Consider the following 19,503-nt stretch of genomic DNA (forward strand, 5'->3'; position numbering starts at 1 on the left):
AAATATGGAGACTTTGTGAGGTAGCTGTTAAGAAAGAAGGAAAGCTAAGGGGATGGCTTATATGTTGTTATATTTAGATTCACTTCCTTAGATTTCTAAATATGGAGATAAGATGCTAAAAATACTGCCCATAGAAGATTATTCCAGTATCTACAGAATGGATTAAATTAGAAAGGCAAGAAACACAGGGAGACTGTTGTAAAATAAGCATGAGATAAAGGGTTCCAATCTGGGTGAAGGCTGTAGAAAGCAAGAAGGATGGATCTAATGATAGCAGAGAAACAATTAATGGGGCTTTGTGATGAACAGTTGGAGAACAAAGGGGAAAAGGAACGAAAAGTAACATTAAAAGATTTGAGATCCTGGGGAGCCTGGGTGGCTCAGCTGGTTAAGCATCCAACTCTTGATTTCGGCTTAGGTCATGATCTCAGGGTCATGAGAGTCTCAGCATGGAGTCCTTTTGAAATTCTCTGCCCCTCCCCCTGCTTGTGCTTTCTCTCCCTAAAATAAATAAATACAATCTTTAAAAAAAAAAAAAATCTGAGAGTCTGATTTTCAATTGATTGAAACTGACTGAAGCTTTTCTGAGCCAGTTCACTGCCACCTGATTTTCTCTTTTCCTAGTTATCCATTTGCTTCCTTCATGTGCTTTCTTCAATCTATATTTAGAGTTAAGTACTAATATCAAATTTTATTTCTTAACTTGAAACTTATTACTCTAATGTTCTCATTCTCTTCTCTTCTGGCATAATTTCATTAGGAAAAGGTATTTCTGTCACTGTCTCTCTTCATGCCCATGGAAACTCTTGTACTTTTTTGGTGTTTCAGTGAGTTATGTGGATTTTTAGAAGGCAACAGGATATAAAACCTAGAATAAGAGCAGATGCTAGGGGGACATTACTTTTTATAAAGGCAGATTTTTTACTACGATTTTTTAAACCATGTTTTTTTCTTTTTAAAGCAAAATTCATACAAAATGTTTGAATAAGGTTAAAAGCATTCCCAAAACTACAGAAGATGTTCTTGACATCTACAGAAGTTATATTCTGAAATGTGTAAATGTAGTTTATAATCCAGCAGGAAACCCAAAGATTTGCAGAGTGGTTCACTGCTGCCAAAAGGAAGACAGTGTTAGTGTAGTAGGCGTATGGGCCCAATCCCATTAGTAGAGAGGCAAAGTGTTACAAATGAGCATTGGACCAGAAACCAGGGATTCCTGGGGATAAGTTGCACTTCAGCATTTACTTAGTTGAAGAACCTTTCCAAGTCTCAGCTTTCTCTATCTATAAAATGGGATAGTGATAGTAGGCCCATCTACCTTAAAAATTATTTTGAGAAGAAGGTGAGATGATAAGTGCTTGGAAAAGTCAGGTTGAGGTATCCAAGCTTAAGGTTATAATGTATTCTGTTTATGAGACAGGAACCTGCAAGACAAGACCCAGACTGGGGATATAAGGTCAGCCGCACATCGGGGAAAAACTTACTGTAGTCAGCAGTTCCTGGTAAATTTATAGCATTGGATTAAGGCTTTTTCTCTTAAATACATTTAAGGTGGTAGTCACTTAGTCTATACAGGAAAAAAAAAATTTTTTTTTTTAAATAAATGATAGGGGTGCCTGGGTGGCTCAGTTGGTTAAGCATCCGACTCTTGATTTCAACCCAGGTCATGATCTCAGAGTCATAAAATAAAGCCCCGCGTCAGGCTTCACACTCAATGGGAAGTCCGCTTCTCTCCCTCTGCCCCTCCCCCCCACTCGCATGTGCTCTAAAATAAATAAATAAATCTTAAAAAAAATAAATGATATATATCTGACTTAAAAGTATAAACAACAAAGAAAAAAACAAAGAAAAAATAAAGGACATGAGGAAGACATAAATCTCAAGAAAACATCTACACCAATAGTTAGGGAAATCATCAACATTTTAAAAGATTATAAAATCTAGTATATTTCTTTAGCAAAGCCAGTATTTAGAACTACTAGTGGTAAAAGACAGAAGACAAAGTAAACTATATATACATCCATAATCCACTTTATAAAACCAAACATATACAAAATAACGGACTTATAAAAAAGTTATGGCTGCATCAATTACTCTCACTCCCATCTATCTTCATTGTAAATACTTTTGACTAAGGAACAGGAAGAAAAAGTTACTTTAACATGAACAAAAGGGGAAAAAAGTGGCATCTGGGCAAATGCATGAATTACAAAGAACATGGATTTTACCTTTTAATCAGAACTAAATTCACTATCCACTTCAAGTTACTGGTACTCCCTGAGATGCCAATTTATGAAATGAGTTAAATACTCAAAAAGACTAAAAAACGAAAGGATTGACTGCCAGTGGTTCATGAGTCTATGAAATACATAGAGACTAGATTCAAACTGGACCAATACAAACTAATATTGGTAGTTTAACACTGTAGGCATTGGCAAGTGTAAATACTACATGTATTCAAGTGGGAAAGGAATAACAAGCCCATTATCAAATGCTCACACCAATGTTTTCAACTAAGTATTAAACACATGAAAGTAACCAATCAGTTGGCATCAGAAGCAGTGTAAGAAAGGAGTACTTTAGCAATTGTGCATAATTATTTCTAAGTGTCACACAACAGGAGCAGGGCCACAGACAAAGAATGAGAAGCCATTCCATCACTTCCTGAGTGTCTCATCCACTAGTATGCCACAAGTAACAAAGAAGCTGCACATATCTTCTAACCATAGTGGGGAAAAGCTTTTTTTTTTTTTTTTAAATCCAGATTCCCCTAATGCTAACAATAATGGGATGAAGAAGTATGAATATTTGGGGTGAAATTTCAGGAACTGGGAGAGGGCCTTAGAAACATTTGAAGACGAAAGTCTCTCCTTTAAAGAAATTAGGTCAGCATGGCATTTCAAGGTTTTTTTGCCTTCCCACCCCCCCAACCCCGCCCCACTAATTTGTTTTTAAATACAATACTCAGTGGCAGGAAGTTATCTAATGAAAAAATAACATTCACAACTTTTTGTAGACTTGCCACATTTCACAAATATCTCAAGGGCAACACCTTTGTTGTAGCACCATTCAAGCCAAAACACTGGAGCTCTGAGTTCAAGGTTTCTAGGGTTCACAAAGGACAGCAAGCCAGAATCATGAACAGAAAATAGGTTCCTTAACCTCAGAAAAACAATCCTCTGCACTGACCAACTACAAGTTGTCAAGAATTTTCCATTCTAAATGTTTGTAATCTGCTTGTCCGTTCCTTCCAAATAATCAATATTCTTAAAAGCTCTTTTAGATGATAAAGATAGGAGGCAAATAACATCCAACGTCAAGGGGAAAAACATAATTTGTTTCTTAAGTTGTATAAAAGGAATTTTTAGTATTCTATCCTTCTCACATCAGGTACATTAAGAGTTACATGTGGCACATTAGTACCTGTGCTCCTGATACAGGACCAAAGGGGTTTGGTGGTCTCATGACAGGCTGGCTGTATATTAAGGTTGGTTGTGTCATTACAGGTACACTTCCCATTTGAGGAGGCTAAAAAATAGAAAAATATTAATTTAGTTAATGTCGACTAACATCTTCCTTAAGTAGTAAATAAGAAGGATGATAGGAATGGAATGTACTAGTACTTTTACTTTAACTCAAAGGAAGAATTCTTTTAAATACAAATGAGACTGACAGCTATAAATTCTTAAGAGTTTAAGTCTTAAATGTGTACACTTCTAAGGTTTGTAAAAAAAAAAAAGAAAAAGCTTAAATTTAAGCAAAATTTAAACCTTTCTACAATATGGCAGACAAAATAATTTTAACCAATCCAAAATTTTCAAATTTGCAATTTTGAAATTGCAAACATAGGAAAACTTGAAACTGTAAAATGGCTAAGATATTTCAAAGTAAACTATCTTTATCAGTTCTTATGTCATTATGCAAGTGATCTGAAGTGAATACAGTTGATTCTTTGAAGAGGTTTACGCTCTATGGTTTTTTCCTTTTGTTTCATCTATTGTTAGGGAGAACCAAGAAGAGGTGTAAATAACACACGAAGAGATTAGTTCATTCTTTAGTAATTGAAAATAGAATCACAACCATTTCTCTGTTTAAATACTACTATTCCATGGTATAAAATTAACACAAATAAGTAACCAAACAGAACATACACACCGCTACATTATTTTGGTTAAAATGCCATACTCTAAAATCTCACCTTCCTACAGGTTCCACCTTTCAGTTCAACTCCAAGCTACTTCCTAAGATGTAACTAAAGCAGCAGCACAGCAGCACAGTGGCAACCCCACGGGATGTGACGGGATGTGTCCTACCAGCAACAGTTCCTCCCACACATACACCGGGCTGAAGCCATTCCCTCCATTTCTTATCTAAGTGGGTCTATATATTAAGACAGCTGGGAGAGTAAGGGCAGTGTAGACTGTGGACTGTGGGCAGCTTAAAAGTAAAACAACTATTTCTGCATGGTAGCAATCACTGTCATAGGAAAGTTTCTCTGGCCTGTACTGGACTAAATTTACCCTTACACAATTTGAGAAATGTTAATTCCTCCCTTCCCCTACAGTATTAAGGTTATAAGACTTCAATGGTATTAATGTAAGGTCACACAAATAAAGGTTTGGAGTTAACACTGATGTTTAAATGAGTTTGTAATGAAGTATAAAATACTTAGCAAAGTTATGAGGGGAAAAATAAGCCAAGTAATACTGTGAACATTCATAAATGGTATCTGCTGTATAATGACTATTCTAGAGATATTTATGAAACCAATGCTATGATACAAGGTTCTATGTTAGGCACTAAAGGTATGTGTGTCACCAAGTCATATTAAATACGTCAAAAAGTCATGTTAAATATGAATCAATCTATTTTCAAAAAGTTATGTCTGGAAAAATACTTACGATTCCATATCCTATCATGCCTGTGGGTGTAGTAGCAGGATAGGCCATTACAGGGGGTGCCTGACATGGTGGAGAAAAAATAAACAAGGATGTGTAACTCATGTCGACTGAATTCAAGGAATCAATAGCTGTAGTTCCACTAAAAAGAATTGCTAAGACAGCTGTGATTAAATGTGACACTTGTGATCATTAATAACTGTGTCAATTAATGCTCAATGAAAGAGTGTCTCGAAATTAGCAGAAAAGCAGAATCATTAGAAAAAAAATACCATTTAAACTTAGATACAACAGTGATCTAAAATTACAATGTGCTTTTTACAGCTTTAAAGATCTTCAGATTTAAAAAAAAAAAATACTGAAAATTCTAAAATTTAAAGTCTATCACTCTCATAAAAAAGTGTTTACCCAGGGGCACCTGTGTTGCTCAGGCAGTTAAGCGTCTGCCTTTGGCTCAGGTCATGATCCCAGGGTTCTGGGATGGAGCACAGGTCCAGGCTCCCTGCTCAGTGGGGAGCCTGCTTCTCCCTCTCCTCCCTGCTCATGCTCTCTCTCGCTGTCTCCCTCTCAAATAAATAAATAAAATCTTAAAAAAAAAAAAAAATGTTTACCCAGAGGAAGTATTAGTGAATGTTTTCCTAGGTGATTCAGTATTTTGAGCAAGAAAAAAAAATTAAAGATCCCAAATCAATTAATAATCTGATCTTCCAAAAAATTATTCTAAGGACCTCAATTCACTTTTTTTCAAAGAACCCCAAAGATTTCAAAACACCACTGAGTATGACTATTTTTATGACGCACACAGTTCTTATACAGAGTACATATATTAGCATTCCTTCTAATTTACTCTGTAAATTATTTAAACTATCTTCTGCAAAGCACCAATTTGGAGGGGCAAGAAATTCTTAAATCTACTTATGCTTTAATTCTTAAAAGAGCCACCTAGCCCTAAGATGTTTCAAGTTCCCCTCCGCCTTCTACCCTACCTCATGCTCCGTAAATACACAATCTGAGCACAAAATCATTTTAGATATATTTGCTGTCTTAACATTCCCTGTGTGTGTGTTATCTTATAATGAAAACTGAAACTGAATACAGGAGAAAGACCAATAACACTGCTGAAACATAAAAAATAACTGAAATTATATGGCAATTTGAACATATGCATGGAGAAGTTAAATGAAGCATAACTAAAGTGAATAGTTAAATGTTTAGTATTTGAGTGAGCATGTAGGACTTATTGGTCTCTCCCTACTTAAAAACCGAGAGCTGCAAGAGCAGTAGACAAACTGCCAAGTACAGCAGAAGCCTGTAAGATTTCATGCAATTGTTATTTTCAACATTACCACAATCAACATTTCCCTTCATTCAGAAATCATCAAGTGCATAGTGGCAGCACAGATACACACACAGACACCCAGCCATCTGGCAGCAAATGGCAGAATATTAAGCAAGAAAAAAAAATCTGTCTTTCCCATGCCACCATCAGAATCAATTCTGCAACACATCCATGAAATCAGTAGATGCTAGAAAGAATATTTGGCACATTGAAAATCTGAATGTGAAAACAAGTAATAGCTGGAAGGTTATGAGATTCTGCTACAGCAGTGGTTAATAGCATGCCAATTTATTGCAAAAAGGCTAGTTTTTGGTCACTTACGTATTGTGGAAAATGCATGCCATTCTGTTTTTCCCAGGGAGAACAATTACATAATGCAATAACACTGGATTAGAACAAGTACTTACACAACAGAAAATACACAGAGAGCATTTTAGTTCACATGTACATTCACTAACTACCTAAAATCCCTTGTATTTCCGATATCTAATGGAAGAACACCTATACTAAAACACTATCAAGGTTGACAAGGGAAATTTAGTCTCTGGCATAATCCCCTTACATATCTAATAGTTTATTACAAGTATCATAAAACATAAAATCTATCAGTAATTCAACACTGCAAAATTCAGTGCATCCCATATAAACAGGGTTGCATCATATGTCTACCATTCAGGAAAAAAGCAAGCAGTAATTAAAAGAATTTGTAGCATAACATCATCATATATATTAATAAAATACCAATGAATTTTTTAACTTAAAAAAGTTCAAAAACCTTGACAGTGTTTATGGATTAATAAAAAGGTTAGAAATGTAAAGAAACGTCATAAGCAGCAGTTTATCTAAGTAGTGAATCACATCACCAGCCCTATATGTTAGTCATTAAAAAGAAACTCTATGAAATACATACATACAAATATTTTAACAAAATTCTTAAGAGATGACACACATTGACAGAGTACCATAAATATCATCAACTTACATACAAATTCTAAATGGTTAAACGCCTGTTATATTCTGGTAGTCAATCTTAAGTCAAGTGCTATCTACAAACTTCTAATATTTCATATAGGTTAATACCAATTTAATACAAAATAAGAAAATATTCACTGTATTTTCATATTAGCATTTGGATTTATAATAGTCTTCATGTATTATCAATGTATAATTCACACCTGAGGCATAAAATCCACTAACCTAACCTCTTGTCATCCCCTGGTCAGTGAGGTATGTGACAGTGCAGAGAAACACTGGATTCAGATCAGAGGGAATGGATTTCAACTAAAATCTGCTTTCTAGATGCTTTATACTTACAAAAGAAAAACTGCATAACTTTATTCTTGTAACTGGAATGCTATCATTCAAACTTCCCCAAGAATGCACTGTTAACAGACTCAAGATAGTAAGGGTATGTATAAAAAACTTAACAAGCTAATTAAATGCAAGGATTTATTATTAGTAATGGCAGTGAACTCTATCAATGAAGAGCTGTTGCCTTAAAAAGGTGGTTAAATTTACAAAAAAAAAAAAAAGTGGATAAATCTGCTTACTTGCTAAAATTTGTGACCCCCAAAATCAATGTTTGCGGTGCTTTCGAGGTCACTGACAGACATGCATAGAGTGGTGAAAAATTTGTTGCCTAACACCTTCGTTCTCAGCTGAGGTTGAACAAAGTGAGGTTCTGCCTTGTTTCAGCTCGGATATAACGATGACCACAGGGGACTGAGAAGGCAGGGAACAGTGCAGTGCACTGCAAGCTGCTCTGGCTGTGGAGCCAGCCTGATAGAGCAAGATTCTCAAGTCTAGCACCTGTTAGTGCGGCAGCTTCAGGTAAGTCAGTCACTTAACACTTACGAACTGGATTTTCTTTTTTGTTAAAAAAAAAAAAAAGGCATCTACTAGAACGAGAATTTTTTAGGATTTAAGATAATAATGAACGTAAGGGGTGTGTGTACACACACACACACACACACGTATAGTTGATTCTCCTTATTTGCTGCACTTACGTTGTTAAAGCAACCCAACGCTAAATCAGTGAACCATGAGCCATTACTAGAGGAAATATGTATGTATATATGTATGTATGTATGTATGTATGTATGTATGAACCTAGCAATGGTTCAGTGTTCAGGGGATTTTAAGAATATAACTACAGCAAGTAAGGAAAATCAACTCTATGAACTATTCAACAATATTAACAAAACCAAGCACGTATAGTTTCTTTACCAATGGTGAGATCAGAAAAACACTAAAGGTTTTATATTCTAGGTAAATAAATAATAAATTTGAGATCAGCAGTAGAGGGTAATGATTTAAGAGTTTATGCTCTGAGGTTAGGCTTCCTGGGTTCTAAAAAGCTACCCAATCACTTAAGAACTCTGGGATCCTAGGTGTATTATGTAGTAACTCTGTGCCTCCATTTCATCTGCACAATGGGGACAGTAATAGTTACTACCACATTAAGTTTATTTGAGGATTACAGAAAACAAAGTCACACATTATTTATTAGAATGATGGCTGGCACAAAGTAATCCTTAAATAAATATTAGCTACTAAAATATACCTGGCAAATATAGTCAATCAGCTTCCTTAAAAAAAAAAAAACAAATTACTTATATATCTAAAACTCAATAAACAATCTTCCTACTTACAGCTATCACTTTAAAAACATTTTCATGTTATTCTCCCAAATTAGTCATGTTACTGTGAGCTTTTTCAACTCACCATTGTTGCAGCATTCCAAGCAGTTGTTGGTGCAACCTTTGGTTGCCAGTTAGATCCTCCAGTTAGCTTCTTTTCACCTGGCTGACTCCAATTTACATCACTTTAAATAAACATAAGTGAGAACGTTAAATGTCTGTAATTATAAAGCTTCTTTACTATAGAGTGAACAAAAAGCCTTTAAGATGCGACAGCTCTACACATATTTTTGAGATGAAAGCCAAATCAACCTCTAAATGGTACATGGGGGAAATAATACATATAAAACACTCACTTCTTAGTAGTTCCATTTCCAATGCCAAGATCTAGGACAGGAAATAAAGCATTTAAAAACTAGACTCATTTTTATAATACAATTTATTGTAAAGAAGATTAAAAGAATCCAAAGACTACTTACTGCCCACAAGGTTGGCTAAGGACGAATCCAAGTCATCAGATACTAACTTGTTAGGTGGGAGTTTGGCAACAGGAAGACTCTGGTTCTGAGAGGCCACTGTTGGTTTCAGAAGTCCACCTAGTTCATCAAAGCCTTAAAGTTACAAACAGATGAAACAGGATTTGTGAGGGACTTTATGGTGCTACAGCTTTCTATAGGAGATCTCTGCCTTTTCTACTTGTTTGCTGGAAAAGTCCTCTACGACACTGGGCATTAATTAATGACTTTAAATGGAAAGGGGAGAAATTCACCGTTTCAGAGTGAACTGATTGAAAAGGCAAATTTGCTTTGGGAGAAATCATGTCTTATTTCATGACAAAAGTATATTAAGGTTAAAGGGGATGAAGAAAGAAGCATTCGAGGAAACAATCCTTATTCCAAAGTTGTGAAAGAGAAGGGAATGGAATGTAATTCTCCCCCTCACTGGCAAAATTTTCTGAAGATTCACTTATACCTGAAGAAATAGAGATAAAAAATACATCTCTGTTCCTTTGAAAAATGTTTCTTCTAAGAAATATTTTATAGACCTCTTTACATTCTTCAGAGTGGAGAATGTAAGGTATATGTAAACCACTACATTAGAAAGAAGTGAAAATGATCCATTTGATTATTACTTTTCTTCTAAAAACAGTTAACCTAAATTATACCTAAGAAATTGCTAACTTTATGCTCCAATTACATTAAACCATCTACTAAACTAGGACACTACTTAGAAATGAAAATAATAAAATCCCTTAAGGTTCTCTACCAAAGTGAGAAGGTAACGTGAATGCAATCAAACAAACCCACTAAAGGACTCAATAGCAAGATCTAGGAATAATAGAGAATTTGAAAAAGAAAGTCACTAAAAATGGTGGTTTACAAAATATGAACAGTTGATCTCTATTTACTTTATCCTTTTTCCAAGACAAACTCAAAAGGAAAAAGTCAAATGCATCAAAAAATGTAATTATAAACCTGCACAGAAAAAAAAAAATTCTTAGTCCACACATACTCTCTATAAGCTTGCTTACTTTTTGTATAATTATATAGTATAAAATCAAAAATGCCTCAATATGTTTCTTTAAATGACTTGAACTTATTTACTAACCAAAATCAAAGGTCATCCCATGGTAAGAATAGTAAATTTTATGGAAACTCTTAATCTTCACAAACTTCAAATTAACAAGATATTAAATGAAAACAAATGGAAACCTGGCTCTACAAATTTATATAAGTTCTTTTAAAACAAATGAACAAGCATACTACAGAAAGAATCATCCTTAAAATAACAAAAAGCCCCCACAGCTCTGATATTTAATACATTCTAGCTATTTAAGTACAGATTGTCTCAACAAGTCAGGTACCAAAGGTTTTATTTTCCTACTTTTCAAAAAAGCCAATTTCATTTCAGTAAAGGTAAAAATTGCAATGACTACAAAGCACGACATTCTACACAAAGTCATTAGCAATTTACCAATCTAATCTGAGCAAGATCTCACTAAACTCTGGGAGAAACAAAATCCTCCCAGAGTCAAAACTGCCACTAAGAAAAGGGTAACAGTTAATAATCCCTTCAAGTTCTCATCTAGTGGCTGGGAGAAGAGGAACAACTTCACTGGCTACCCCAATTTATTCTATTTACATATGTTCAAAAGAGTATTATTATCTGTCCTCGCACAGAATCTAAATGAGAACATTATAGTGATATTAATAAGACAATTTTTTCTTACCCCCAGAATCTACAATAACATTGGTAGATTTATTTCCAAACACAGATTCAAAGTCAACATTAAGGCCAGCTGAAGGATGTGGCTGTGCAACTGGAGATGGAGTGAATCCTAAGAAAAACCAAAATGGAAAAAGCTCAATTCTTTCATACTTCTACATTTACAGCTCTTAATAATGATGACAATAGAATGGAAAAAGCAATAAATTCCCTCAATGAGAAACAAGACCAATCCTTTAAGCAAAATGTTTCTTAATACTACTGTATCTTTTTGTGGTGATGACATTTTCCATGACAAAATCATCCTACTGACAAAGAAAACTAACAAAAGAGCAACTGAAGTTGAACTACTAAGTTTGTTTCATTACAAAAGTAAAATCTTTGCTTATCTTTTTACCTTAATTTTGTATACTAATGATTTTTAAAAAACTAAACACATCTAAAATTCCAGGACTTTGCATGAAGCCAAATATATACACAATGTAAATGATCACTTGGTAATCAAGTTAAGTATTCTATGGTACTTTAAAAAATATGAATCTACTTAGATTCTACTTAGATCCAGGAGTCTTCCCCCCGCCCCACCTTCCATTATTTCTCTCACCTTCCTTTCTCCCTTCAATGGTTAATTAAATGCAATATGGTTTAAGTTCATTTGAGAAGTAACAGGATTCTGAAAGTTACAATCCACTAATCCTTAGGTTCCCCCTTTAAAAGTAGCATTTTAGATCTAGCATGAGTATTCCATAGGGCACAAATTTTTAAAAATGTTCTTATTCCAGGGGCACCTGGGTGGCTCAGTCGACTAAGCTGCGGACTCTTGGGTTTCGGCTCAGGTCATGATCTCAGGGTCCTAGGATCAAGCCCAGAGTCCAGGCTCTGCCCTCAGCGGGGAATCTGCTTGGGATTCTCTCTCCCTCTGCTTCTGCCCCTCCTTCTGCTCGTGCACGCACGCGAATGCACTCTCTCAAATAAATAAATAAATCTTTTTAAAAGTTTTTATTCCATAATTAATTCTTAAACCACTCTTAAAAACAATGGTCAGGAGCACCTGGATGGATCAGTCAGTTAAGCATCTGCCTTCAGATCAGGTCATGATCTCAGGGGCGGGCAGTCCGTTTCTCCCTCTCCCTCTGCCCCTCCCCACTGCTCATGCTCTCTCTCTCCCTCTCTCTCCAGCTCTCTGTCTCTTTCTCAAATAAATAAAATCTTAAAAAAAAAAAAAAACACAATGGTCATACAATGAGAACACAAACACTATCAAAGTACAAAATAATTTAGTATATAAATCTGACCATTCATCAAGAGGTTCCCAGATTTCTAGACTTACCAATTTAACAACATTTTAAAGTGTACAAGCTGTTTGAGAATTACACCACGGGCTCATTGATTCTTCTCATTACTCCTTACAAAAAGAACTGATGTATCTACTCAAGGAAGACAAAAATCTACCGTGCTTAATTATGTGCCCATGCTACCATCACAGTGTAAGAAGTACACATATTGTTCTTTAAATGATTCTGGATACAGTACCTTGGCTGGTCTCCAAAGTTTAGAAAATATACAGAACAATAATTTATAACTAGGATAGCATATCAAATTCCTGTTTTCTCCTGCTATTTTATCCTAGCTTTCTAGAATTTGGTTATTATCAGAGATAAGCCTATCTTTTATAGTAATCCATTTATTACTTTCTGTAAAGAGAGGAGCCATTTCCTGAGGTCCCTAGGGGCATCAATCTGTGCAATTACAAGACTATTACCTAAAAGTATAATAGGTTTGAGAGGATACAAAGTAATCCAGAGCTAGCACCTCAAATTTAAAACACCTCTGGGTATGCAAAAGGTAAAAAGAAATTTTTAAAAAATTGTAATAGCTGACTGACTCCCAGGGAAGCAAGCAATGTAGTTCAAAGTAACAATCCTTCAAGTAGTAACACATCTTCAAGGTAAGAATTCTGCATTTTCATTTCAATGAACATTATCAACTTAAGGGCCGTTTATCCCAAGTCATTTTTTTGGATACTGTTAGGATTTAATTTTTTAAAAGTTACTTAAAACAAAGATAAAAAGCTACTATCACCATTTCAAAAAGAAAATTTATGGACAAAAAAAAAAAAGATGAACAGGCTCTCTGAGTTAAGGTTAACTGTTTAAAATAATCATGACATTGAACTGACTACTCTTTCATTTCACCAAGGCCCAGTGAAAACTCTGCCATTGAGCATCACTAACTGATAGATTAACATTTAGAAACCACTGCCTGGCAGAGCAAATCTCAGGAGGACAATAATAAATTAACTGAAAGGCACAAGATGAACAAGCTTTGGGGACAGAAAGGCATTCCAAACACCTTCCAGAAAAATGTACTGTTTTGTTAAGGGATTTTGGTGGTAGTTCCATAATAAATTAGATCTCATACTTTTTGTGAAGGTAACTTCTACTATTAAATCCTATTAAACACAATGTAAGAGCTTTATAAACAGTGTATTATTTAAACCTCACAATAACCCTATTGTGATAGTCATTATTATCCTCATTTTACAGATGAGGAAACAAAGAGATTAAACAATGTTACTCAAGGTCAAAGATTTATTAAGTGGCAAAACCAAGACTTAAACCCCAAATTGTGTGATTCCAGAATCTTTTAGGGGTTTTCAGTTTATCTTAAGTATTTATCCTAAGTATTATATACACTAGTAGGTAGAAAAAGAAAATTCTATTATAATAATTAATTATATTTATTCAGCTATTAAAGTTACATGAAATTCTTGAGCTTCTCACAGCAAATGCTGGGCGGCCAAAAAAGTGAACCACCATGGCAATTTTAAAGTCTAAAAGCAATGAAAAAAGTGTTCAAGGCTGTATCTGATGATTATATAGTAATTTAGGTAAAAAGTTTACATTCCAAATATAAAATGATTTGCATACACAAGATGGTTTTCAATGGTAGTTTTAATGATAATTTTACGTGCCAGGCATAGTGCTAGATTTTATACAGTCATATATGTAAACTTCATGACAATCCCAGAAGTTACTATCATCCCAATTTCCATAGGCTTAGAAAGGTTCAATACTTGTTTCAAGTCACACAGGTAAGGAAGTAGAATTGGAATTCAAACAGGAATTCAAATGCAAATTCACTGGATTCTAAACACACACTTTCTATCAAATGTCCTCATAAATTCCATTTTTAAATACTTTTAATCATGCCCAAGTCTGCTAGTCAAGAACCTCAATTCTTCAGTTGTGTCAGACCTACTTTTTCATGCCAACTGAACTAAGGTAATCAATTCCTATGCACCAAAAAAGAAAAAAAACACATCAGCTGAATTTTGGGGTTTCATTACTACTGCAATGGCCTAGAACATGTTTGGAAAGATAGGAATGAGTATCAAAATGGCCATGCCTCTCTGGAAACTGTGCCCTATTTCTTCTGCCTTTGCAGTGCTGAAAAAGTACCCTTGTTTCTAGGAGAATGCCACAACTGCTCAAGTCAAAATTATTTAGTGTTCTATCACTAACATCTATACAAAGAGCTTGAAATTCCATAAGCTTGTAATGTTATAAGCTCATCTGAAAACGTGAACCTTTTGAGTATAGATTAAAGTAGGGAGATGACAAGCATCCATTCACAAAACAATCCTGTGTTTAATCAAGACAAACAAAATTAGGAAAAAAATGATCTGTTCTTCAAAGGCAAGTATTTTTTTCTTACCGAATTAAAAAAAAAAACTCATTTTAAAGAAAACAAAGAACTCCCTCCTGCATAAATAAATTGATAAACTTTAGAGATACCATTACCTACCTCCGAATAAACCAGCTACGGTAGAAGGCTCATGGCACATAAGGGTAGTATTAGGATAAGCTTGAGTGCCACAAAAAGAATCTGACAAGGCATACATTGGGGGGGGAGGGGGAGGAGGAAGGACAGAAAAAAAGGAAAAGAGAAAAATGAGGAGGAACAGTTAAGAGTGGAATGGAGTAATTAAAAAAACAAACCAACAAACAAAACAAAAACAAAAACAGGAGAGTCCAAGCTCTTAGTGTTCTTCAAATTACAACTTACTTAAAAAAGTAAGTAAGTCTCCATTATGAATACTCTATTTAAAATATATTCACAACAAAATTTTAAAAATAACCAACATGTATTTCCTTAGAGAAATAAGCAGCAGTTGGCTTTTTAGTCAATATTAACACATCTTCTGATGTCTTCTTTTACCGATGAGTAAGCAGGCCTGAACAAGGTCACAGACATGGCATAGCTGGGACCACAACCCCACTCTTCTTGACTTATAATTGCTTTAATGAGGACAAGCTATTTCGTACACTGAGGTTCACATCATCAGATCAATGTCCTCCTCTGGAAGGGTTAGAGGGTGTCTATGTAGCTGTTCTCTGATTTTTCTGGGTCGTTCTTAATCCTTTAGAGCAGAGGTTGGCAAATTACAGCCAGAGGCCTATTTTTATATGGCTAAAAATGGTTTTTACATTTTCAAAGGGTTGTTTTAAAAAAAATGAAAGAAAATAAAAGAATATACAACAGAGATCTTATGTATCCTGCAAAGTCTGAAATATTTACTATCTGGCTCTTTACACAAGAAGTTTGCTGACCACTGTTATAGAGAAGCACTATCCAAAAAACTTTCTAGTATTATAAATCTGCTCTGTGCAATATGGTAGCCACTAGTCACATTGAGCAATAGAAATGTGGCTAGTACAACTAAGGAACTAAAAATTTATTTGTAATTAATTAGAGTTTAAATGACAATAGCTAGTGGCTAATTAGACAACACAGCTCTAGGAATGACATACCTTGGGTCGTTCTTTCCTGCTCTTAATACTCTGAGTAAGAAACTATTGCAATTTTTATTATACAACCCTACTTCTCAGAACTTTTAATGTGAATTAAAAGGCTTCTTATTATAAAGCCTCTTCTTAGGATAGACAGCAAACTACAGCTGCATGTCTTCGTAAATAAAGTTTTATTGGAACACAGCCAAACGCATATTTATGTATTGCCTATGGCTATCTTCATGCTATAATCCCAAAGCTGGTAGCTGCAATGGAGACTATGTGGCTCATGAGCCAAAAATATTTACCATCTGACCCTTTAAGAAAAGGTTTACTGATCCTTGTTCCAGACTAATGCCTAGGTTGACAACAGTGATTTATATTTTCCCTTTCTGTACTCACTTTTACAAAAACGTTTAAGTACTGAACAGTAAGTTTTTGCTAATGACAAAACTTGGCAGATGTGATTTTTTAAAAAAAAGTATACTTTGTACTTTCATTTGTACTATTTACAGTCAAAGAATAACAGAGTTTAGATAAAGATTATTTAAATCTTAGTTTAAATAAATACTAAACAGAGTTTAAATAAAGTTTACACTTCCATAAGGAAAGGGCACTGTAAAGCAAAGCTGCCGGATTCCTGCTTCAAGCTTTTGCTCCTATTAGCTGGGCTGTCTCAGTACATTAACTTTTTTCGGACTCACGTGATCCATCCATAAAAATGGTAGTAATTCTGTTATCAATATGAGAGTTGAGAACTTGACCAAATATTCTCCGGAGGTCCTCACAAGCCTAAAATCACCAATTCTAGGATTTTAATCTTCAAATACACCTACTCACCTTGATGGCCATCAACTTTACTATCTTTCTTTCTTTTTTGGTCTTCCTCTTGCCCCAAACCACAGGCCTTAAACTTAAAAAACATTAGGAAAATGACACTTCTAGTATATTCCTTTTGCTACAGGCTTTCCTTGAAAAGCTTAAAGCTTTTTAAAAGCTCTCTCACAATGGTTTTTTATATTTTTACTCTGCTGCTGTTTCAATGTGAAATAGCTAAGGCCTTTAGCATTTAAGGTTACCACCCTCCATTCTGTCCCTCTGGGGTGAATAGAAGACTGACATACTGAAGCACATGCACTGCTCTGACCTAAAAGATGGGAATTATAAGCCCCCAAGTAAAGACATATCGTCTCATACCCCAAATTAAAGCAACTGACTTAAAAAGACACAAGAAGCCATACTCACTGAATATACTCTAGTTCATATTCAATAAATACAAAGAAAATATAAACTTATTAGAAAACCACATTCCAAGGATAACTCGAGTAACCCTTTATTACCAAGCAAATAAGGTACAGCATTTCACAAATTTTCTGAAGGGTAGCAAAATATGAAATTTAGTTTCAACCACTTTTTATTTAATTTGTAATGTGTTACAATGACATGAAGGAATGCCTGCAATTAATTATTACAATTTGGAGCTATGAGACGAGTTATATATAACGACAGCACCTGCCTTGGATCTTTCTCAAATCTCCAACTACTCTTTTCTAGTCACCTCTCTTCCACCCCCTCAGATGTATCAAACAGAAATGTTCAGAATGTGGCTACATGATCTATTTAGGGTACACAGATGACTTTCTGCATGCTGCTTTAAACAAAGATTTAAATTTGCATCACCTTATTCTCTGAACTGAATAAAAGCAGTTTCACCATCTTTTAAGGGGTGTTCAGCATCTTTTCAGCAGGGTTCAAAAACATTAATTTCAGGTTAGTATATACTCAAAAACTTACATTTCCTTGTATAGCTCTGGAGTAAAACTTTACCTTTTTATGGATTTTTATACCACAACCAAAGGCGATTTAGATGAGTTGTTTTTCATTTTCTACTTGTCTTTTATCTCCAGGCTAACAATGAAGTGAAATCCTTAAGAATGGGACAAAGGGTATGTATGGATTTGAGACAATCTAAAATTGTACTATTCACAGTTTAAAAAAAAAAAAAAATGAAGATAGCTACTGAGAGTGACAAACACCCTCTCTCCCAAACACAGAGGGAAAGATATAAGCACATACATATCAGTAAGTTTAAGAGATGTTACCCTATAACCAACTCTCTGAATTAATAAACAAAATGTGGGGGAAAAAAATGTGGCAAATGATGTTAGACAACTTGTGTATCACACTATAATACGATAGAGAACAAAACACTAAAAGAAAAAAACACAACTTCAAAGGAAATTTTCTTTCCTAAAAACTTGGATTAAATAAAATTAGGGATACTAATTTAAAAATGTCACTACATTATTGCTCTTATTTTAAAATTTGATATTAAAATCCAAAATACTTATTGCAGTGCCTTAAAAATAATTAATGAATACGTAAAAAATACTTAGGCAGTATAAACATTAATTGGAAAGAAAGGTTAAATGGTACTTTACCAACAAACATTTCATGAGTAGGTGTCCTAGTAGTAAAAGTGGATACATCTGAAGAAATGGGAAGGTGAACATCACCACTACTTTTTGTGAGGAAAGGATTTAAGCTTGGAATGGCATCATCAACAGCATCTACAGTAGCAGAGAAAGGATCTGTGCAGTCCAAGTGCATTACAGCAAAATGAAGAAAGGAAGTAAATTAATTAGTATTGTAATTAGTCAAAAGATGCAAAGTGAAAAGTAGCAGCTATATTATTGTTTATTAATCTTAAGTGCAAAATACCTAATCATCATCAAGATGGAAGAACTACATTTAACATCTTTTAAAATGAATCCTCAGAAGAAAACATTTATGTGTCTAATTAACATCTGTAGCATACTAAGGATAGATCTGCTCTCCAACATCAGGAAGCCAATAGTCAGGTAAAAAAGAGAATAACCAAAATGCATCTATAAAAGAGCCACCCACCCTGGACCATGTTCCCCACCCTACGTGGGAATGTATTGGCTTTCATGGCATAGCTATGTTTATTCAAGTAACAGATATAAACAACCAATATGTGTGTGGCACAAGTGAAATTTCAAAAAAACAAAGAGAATTAGTGGTAAAGGGCTATTTATAACATGTGGGGTAAGTATTATAAAGGGTTCAGAGGTAGGAAATAAAAAAAATAAAGATGAAGGAAAGGTCTAATGATTTAGAAACAGGAATTTTAGAAAAATTAAGAATAGAGACAAAAGACTGGTGGCCATTTAGCAGACTGGGAACCACTCTGAAGGTCCAGTTAAGAGTTCTAAAGCCAAATCATTAAGGCTTTAATAATGCTAAAGGAATGATAAAAGTACTGTTCCGTATTAGGATGGTACCAAATGTGTATTATTATCAAATCCTACCTCTAAAGTTATTTTAGAATCAGATATTTACTGTACCTATACCTCATTCAAGATAATCATCATTCTAATGATTGAAAACCATTCATCATTAGCAGCAAAAACACTCTTAACCTCCTCATTCTGTACTTTAAACCAGCAGCCTGTTCTTGTCTACTCTAGTCTAGTTTGTGATGCTCACTTAACAATATAGTATTAAGCATTGTATCTTACTCTAAGACTGTACGATAAAACAATAAGAACACAAAAATAGCCTAAGGACCAGCTCATTTACTACAC

General features: G+C 34.5%; 1 protein-coding gene across 18 annotated transcripts in view; it reads right to left on the reverse strand.

Annotated features, from left to right (window-relative positions):
* PICALM (phosphatidylinositol binding clathrin assembly protein) overlaps positions 1 to 19,503 on the reverse strand; it is a 100,916-nt gene that overhangs the window by 12,834 nt on the left and 68,579 nt on the right. For 2 of the 18 annotated variants that reach the window (XM_032393590.1, XM_032393586.1), the window contains exons 13-21: positions 18,337 to 18,486; positions 14,910 to 14,990; positions 11,107 to 11,214; positions 9,356 to 9,487; positions 9,233 to 9,263; positions 8,962 to 9,061; positions 6,559 to 6,582; positions 4,902 to 4,961; positions 3,424 to 3,528 (exon numbers count right to left, since the gene is read on the reverse strand). In XM_032393590.1, coding sequence (XP_032249481.1) covers positions 3,424 to 3,528; positions 4,902 to 4,961; positions 6,559 to 6,582; positions 8,962 to 9,061; positions 9,233 to 9,263; positions 9,356 to 9,487; positions 11,107 to 11,214; positions 14,910 to 14,990; positions 18,337 to 18,486 — 791 coding nt within the window. The remainder of the gene's footprint in view (positions 1 to 3,423; positions 3,529 to 4,901; positions 4,962 to 6,558; positions 6,583 to 8,961; positions 9,062 to 9,232; positions 9,264 to 9,355; positions 9,488 to 11,106; positions 11,215 to 14,909; positions 14,991 to 18,336; positions 18,487 to 19,503) is intronic. The other 16 variants (XM_032393594.1, XM_032393589.1, XM_032393603.1 and 13 more) reach the window with 13 other exon arrangements.

The sequence above is a fragment of the Phoca vitulina genome, unplaced genomic scaffold, assembly GCF_004348235.1.
Source record: "Phoca vitulina isolate PV1807 unplaced genomic scaffold, GSC_HSeal_1.0 scaffold74, whole genome shotgun sequence".
In the NCBI taxonomy this organism is placed as follows: domain Eukaryota; kingdom Metazoa; phylum Chordata; class Mammalia; order Carnivora; family Phocidae; genus Phoca; species Phoca vitulina.